The sequence below is a fragment of the Parasteatoda tepidariorum genome, chromosome 5 (assembly GCF_043381705.1).
Source record: "Parasteatoda tepidariorum isolate YZ-2023 chromosome 5, CAS_Ptep_4.0, whole genome shotgun sequence".
In the NCBI taxonomy this organism is placed as follows: domain Eukaryota; kingdom Metazoa; phylum Arthropoda; class Arachnida; order Araneae; family Theridiidae; genus Parasteatoda; species Parasteatoda tepidariorum.
Genome location: NC_092208.1, coordinates 42,561,949 through 42,569,105, shown reverse-complemented (window position 1 = coordinate 42,569,105; position 7,157 = coordinate 42,561,949). Strand labels below are relative to the sequence as shown.

Here is a 7,157-nt window from a genome sequence, read left to right as displayed (position 1 = left end):
TTTTTTTTTTTTTTTTTTTTTTTTTTTTTTTTTTTTTTTTTTTTTTTTTTTTTTTTTGTATTTTGAATGAAATATTAATAAAATAGTGAAGAAAGCTCTACAACATTTCTTCTTTTTCATTTCCAATTAGCTTCTAACTATCAGTTTTGATTATAAATGTGATTTGATAAAATTTTAAACTGTAAGGCTTGTTTATTAAACAAACGTATAAATAATAAAAATAAATAACGCAAGAGGTACTAATAATGTCATTTTAGCTTTTATAATCATATGAAGGCAAAATAAACTCTTACATAACTACTTACTTAATAAACTTTGTTCATTTTTAGAAACGTACTGTACGTACGTTTTTTTCCTCTAAAAATTTATTATTAAGACAAATACAGCAAACAAATTTTTATTTTGCTTAAAATCTTATTAAGCCTTTAAAATTTAGTTTGTTTTAAAACTTTACTTTTCACATTGAGCTCAGTCGTTTTATCATCGTTAGCACAGTCGTTAAGTACATAAGAATATAAAGAAATATTCCATGTTATTATTGTTTTATACAGTAATTTAAATGTACAAAAAGTAACTAAAAGTAATTTTATGTACAAAAATGCTCACACAGTATATGAATTTAAAAAAAATAAAAATAAATAAACTAGTCCATTTGAATTAGTCAAGTATTTCTTATATTATTAATTAAATATAAAAATAAATTTTAAACGAAAGCAATATACAAAACAAACTTGCATTCATTTGAAGAAACATCAACGAATCATTGATCACATTTTGTATTAAAAATAAAGTATAAAATAGGCACAATCAGATACAGTTATAGGATGTTTAAACTACCTTACTTCGAAGTTTAAGTAATAACATTAAAATAAATGAACTGGTGATAAATGCAGGATTAGCACCAATAAATGCAAAACCCACATTAATAGAGTATTTGGAGAAATATTTCAAAAAAAAGGGAGAGAAATTGGAATCTACGATAATTTCTTTCTCAAATTTTGCAATACAAGGTAAGAATAAAATAAATTCAGATTGCATTTTATATGGACTGAGTGGGCAATCAAAACTAAATTTCTCAAATTCTGAAATCTTTTAAAAAATCATTTATCAATATCTTATTTTAGATTTATTATCGTAAATTGAAATTGAAAAATCCCACCACAAAAAAAAATAATAAATGCACCTCTGACACTTAATTTTTGAAATAATAATACCTTAATTTTCGAGTGAAGATATCAAACAATGTCAAGCAAGGATTTTTAAATCCAGCAGTAATTTTTTTAGGATTTTTTTATACATAATTTTATCGTTTTTTCTTTTCTTTCTTTTTTTTCCTTCTATTATTTTTATTACCTCTTGTTATATAATTCTGGGATATGTATTGTAATTGTAAAATGTATACTTGAGAGAGCTAAGATATTTAGATAAAATATGTATGCTAAATTTTTTAAAATTTTCAAAAGGCATTTTGACCTTTAAATCAATTAAAGTACACAAATTGTACAAAGAAACATTTTGAGAAAAAAAGTATTATAAATTTTTATCTATGCAAAAATTATTTGCTTTTGTTAATAAACTTGTAACACTATTATTAAATTTTAGAATGCTTAATATAATTTACATTGAAAAATGGTATTAAAGTTATCATTCATTTAATAATATAATTATAAACTAATTTGTTGAACTTATTTGCTTTAACTCGTTTCTTAAGTAAGCAAGGTAAAAGGATACTGGAATAGCGCCATCTATCGGTCTTCTGACTAGTAATTCATTTATGAGAATGCCATTATANTACATAAGAATATAAAGAAATATTCCATGTTATTATTGTTTTATACAGTAATTTAAATGTACAAAAAGTAACTAAAAGTAATTTTATGTACAAAAATGCTCACACAGTATATGAATTTAAAAAAAATAAAAATAAATAAACTAGTCCATTTGAATTAGTCAAGTATTTCTTATATTATTAATTAAATATAAAAATAAATTTTAAACGAAAGCAATATACAAAACAAACTTGCATTCATTTGAAGAAACATCCACGTTTCATTGATCACATTTTGTATTAAAAATAAAGTATAAAATAAGCACATTTAGAGACGGTTATAGGATGGTTATAGGATGTTTAAACTACCTTACTTAGAAGTTTAAAGTAATAACATTAAAATAAATGAACTGATGATAAATGCAGGATTATCACCAATAAATGCAAAACCCACATTAATAGAGTATTCTCAAATTTTGCAATAGAAGGTAAGAATAAAATAAATTCAGATTGCATTTTATATGACTGAGTAGATGATCAAAACTAAATTTCTCAAATTCTGAAATGTTCTAAAAAATCATTTATCAATATCTTATTTCAGAATCATTCTTATCGTAAATCAAATACAAAATTCCCCTTCCCCTAAAAATAATAAATCTTCCTCTGACACTTAATTTTTGAAATAATAATACCTTAATTTTTGAATGAAGATATTAATCAATGGCAAGCAAGGATTTTAAAATCCAACGGTAATTTTTTCCTAGGATTTTTTTATTTTTTATATATAATTTCAGCGTTTTTATTTTTCTATTACTTTTATTATCATTTTTTATATAATATTGGGACAGAGATACTTGAGAGAGCTAAGAAACTTACATAAAACAATTTTGTATGATAAATTTTTAAAAATTTCCAAAAAGCGTTTTGATCCTAAAATCAATTGAAGTACACAAATTGTACAAAAAAACATTTTGTGAAAAAATGCATTATAAATTTTTATAAATACAATAATTATTTGCATTCGTTAATTAATATGTTACAGCATTATTAAATTTTGGAATGTTTAATATAACTTACATTGAAAAATAGTATTAAAGTTATTATTCATATTAGTATAATTACAAACTAATTTGCTTAACTTATTTGCTTTAACTCGTTTCTTGAGTAAGCAAAGCAAAGTGATACTGGAATAGCGCCATCTATCGGTCTTCTGATTAGTAATTCATTTATGAGAATATTAATTATAAATAAGACAAATTTGAAGTTGAAAAAACAGTAAAAACATCTCAAGAACTGAGCATTTGAATGAAAAAATAGTATTCAGCATATTTAATAACGTTTAAAAATTATGTTTTCTTTAAATTATGTTATATCACAAGATATTTTAATTGCAAATTAATGATCTTGAAGCAAAGTTTTTGACGAAACAAGAACTTTTTAATAAGTGTGCTTAGTAAAAATATCGAATTTCATTTCAAATATATTAAAATAATTTTAAATATAAAAATGAGAGCGAGTTACTCTGAAACTATTTTTTGTTTATTTTTCTACAGATTTGTTTTTTTATTTTGTTTATTTTTCTTCAGATCGTCTTCAGTTTTGTTAAAACAAAACTGAGGGATAAGGTGCTTTAAAATTTAATAAATTTTCGATATTTTTAAACAAAATTTGTATGAAACTCAACTTTGCTGTACCTTTCACATGGTAAGGCTTTCAAAATTCTGAAAATTTTAGTTCTTAATTGTCTACAGCTCTATAAGATTTTTCGCATAAAGCGTAGTATTTGGTAGTCCTATATGTAAAAATATATTTCTTCATCTTTTAAAAAGGAATACAAAAATTTATTAACCAATTTCTTGTGAAACAAAATTTTCTTCGACCAACTTATTTAGTGATTATTAATAACATTTATTTAGTAAAAAAACATCAGTGAGGGCGACGGTCTTTTGCATTAAACATTAATTCTGAGAATAAAGAGCAAGAGTGCATCTAGAAATGGTCATTTACCTTTGTAAAACAACAGAGTAGGAATTACCGGGCAACTGTCCCACATCTTCTCCAATTTATTTTCCCAGTAATTCTCATTATTATTAATAATAAATGGCCATTACTAAAAATCTTTGATTTTCTTTAAGTAAAAGAAAATATAAGATGAACCTACTTGTTGCACCAATAAATTACTTAAAGCTAATTTTAATAAATCATAATCATTTGAACTAAATGCATTAAAAGTATAAATAATCTATATTTTGCCAGTTTGCCTTTAAGCATTGTATTCCTTGGCAAAATGAAAAAAGTTTAATTATATCCTACTATGATTTTGTATAGAATGACTAAGTATTATACACAATGCCGAATTTAGTATTTTACCGTTAACGCAAAGAAATCATAAAAAAAATTAACAATCTTACATTAGAAATATAATAATTTGCTAAGATACAGACATTTAAGAGAAACTCAAAATATGGAAAAAGACAATTTAATTTCACCTTTTTTTTCTATGGTAAATCATAAATCAATTGATTAAATCGCTAATCAGAATTTGAACACGTCATTTCAATTAATAACTTACAATTACTGAGTTGAATCATTGATTTATTATTGAAGTGATGAATTGAATCATTTGTTTCTATTGAACCAGTCTCAAATATAATTAAATATCTACCTGTATTACTGGATGTTGGACTGTTTCCGAGCCACCTTTTATGTGACCGCCACCTTTAATATGGTCTCCTCCTGCATTGGATAACGTTAATAAAGTCAAAAGACCAGTCACCTGAAAATGAATAAAGTCTTTTAATTAATGGAAAATTTTGCAATAAAATTAAAAAAAAGTGTTTGGATCAATTTTTAATTAATAGCAAGATTTCATTTTCATATTCGAAAAAAATAGTTTCAAAATTGAGCCAGATATATAAATTTAAAATTGTTTCTCCACGTGTTGTAACCACGTGCACAGAAAACAATAGAAAAACCTTGAGCACAATTTTGTTGTGAATCGTATTTGGTAATTTATTAAAAAAATTCTAGCTATTTTCTTAGTTGTTTTCATAAATTTTGAAAAAATGACAAGGGATTTTTCTCAAATTTGATTTTATACATGAAGCAAGATTTACTATAATAGAAGCCAGCAGTATGCGAGATTATCCACCATTAAAGTATGTTTTATTTCGCAGTTTTCTTGCCTTATACCATCGCATCTTGATATCCGATCATTTATCATATAGTAATGTCATTTATCCTGTTAAAAAAATAACCTTCCAAACACCAGAAGGAAAAAGAAAAAGAGGAAGACCAAAATTAAAAAGGTTAGATAGAATTAAGAAGTGGTTGAAGGAGTTGAGGGTTAACAGTTATATCATAACAGTTAAATATAGCAGCAGCTCTCATTAAAAATGTGAAATATCTGCTTAAAAAATGTTAGAACCTTTAAATTTTCAGAATATTCAATACGGACTTTTTCAAAAATTAACAAATACGATTCACAACAAAATTGTGAGAAAGTTTTTCAACTGTTTTCTAAGCATGCGCAGTATTAAAGGTCTACGTGAAATGTTTATATCTTGCATAATTTTTTTTAAATTACACGTTTTGTTATTAATCAAAAATTGCTCCAACATTTATATATTCATAAATCGATTTTGGCAAAGTTAGTTCTGTTTTCTAACGGATAAACTTTGCATAGCTTGTCAAGAAGAATCTAGCATATTGGCGTGTTGTTCTTCCCCTCTGTAGATAAGTTGGTTTTACAATTTCAGCTTTCTAATATTCTCTTGTTTATAAACGATCTTAATTAATTGGTCTTTATACTTATAAAAATTATTTCTAATTCAGCTTATTATACGTTTATTAAAGATTCATGACAGGCGAACAGTAAAGATATCGTCCAATAGTAATACTCTTTTGTTTCGTTTCTATAACATCTGCTCTCTGTTTAAGACCGGGCACCCCCTATATGGTCTATGCCAGGGGTTGCGAACCTTTATACACCAACATGCCATTTTCTCTAAAAAAATTGCTCAATGAGGTCATAGACGCGCCATCAAATAATTTTGACTTCGTGATTATTGGGAAAATAATAATAATAAGTACTATCAACTCAAAATTCTTTATTTACAATGAAAAAAAAAATACATTTTGCAGTATCTCAGTTATACGCGCAATTCAACTTTCAAGTAACATCAGTGTGACTTCTGTTGCTGTAGATTAGATGACAAATAACTTATATTAGGTAGTAAGATGCTAGTTTAAGCAGGACTGTTAATTTTTTTTTGCTAGTTATTTATTTTCAGCTTGTTTTTTTGGGTATTAATTGTTTTTTCAGCATTAATTTTTAATTTTTTTATTAATAATTGTTCATTACTTTGTTTATTTCTTGTGATTTTTAATTTAATTGTTACACATGCTTCATAGTGTAACAACAATTTCGATCGGTGGAGTGCTCAAAATATTCGCTTGGCATTGGTTCGCCATCCCTGGTCTATGCTAAGCCCACTAAGGCTGATGTGCAGAAGAAGAAGACGACATCTACATCCATATCTGATCAAAGTTTTTACGTGATACGGAACTGTCCCCTTCTTTAAATTACAAAAAAATACTTATTTTCATGTTCTGTAGAATGTTTGAAGACCCTCTTATAAAATTGTTGATTTTATATATAAATAAAAAGAACTTTTTTGCCTTTCTTTAATAAATAAATAAATAAAAACACCAGTCTCTGAACAGCCGTCTCAGGCCTCTGGACAATTGTTCCTCTCTTTCGCTTCCCCTCCCTCGAGTACGGCACTGACAACACATGTAAATTACATGCATAATTTTCTTAATTTGGCTTTTAAAATAGAAATGCTGCTACGTTTATTACTGAAATTCTAGTATATCTAAATTTGCTACAGAGTTAACATTTGTTTTCCTCTAGTACACACGTTAACTCTACAGAAAACTCAAACCACTGGGTTTTACCCCCTCTAGTGAGGTAAAACCGGGTGGTTTGACTTTGACTTTTTCTAGAATATATATATATATATATACACTGGTTATCATAAATTAAGGAAAATTCACAAAAATAGCGATAGCTCTTTCAAAAGTAAGCCAAACCGTGCAAAATTTGCATATGTTGTCCACTAAGAGTAGCTGAGTAAAATTGCAATATGCAAATTAGTGGCGCTGCACTCGGCTTACGTCATCTGCCTGGAGCATAAAAGTCCAAGTTTGAGAGAAAGCACACAAATTTTACTGTGATTGCGACATTGAAAATCTGAGATAGCCAATTCGTAATAATGACCTCTAGGCATCATTTGCCTGAAGAACTACGATGGAGAGCCATCGGGAGACTAGAGGCAGGGCAGAGTCAATCAGAAGTGGCCAGATGGCTAAATGTGAGTCCATCTGT

General features: G+C 26.5%; 1 protein-coding gene across 1 annotated transcript in view; it reads right to left on the bottom strand.

Annotated features, from left to right (window-relative positions):
* LOC107436557 (elastin) overlaps positions 1-7,157 on the bottom strand; it is a 23,011-nt gene that overhangs the window by 12,236 nt on the left and 3,618 nt on the right. The window contains exon 2 of the mRNA XM_071181356.1: positions 4,434-4,544. Coding sequence (XP_071037457.1) covers positions 4,434-4,544 — 111 coding nt within the window. The remainder of the gene's footprint in view (positions 1-4,433; positions 4,545-7,157) is intronic.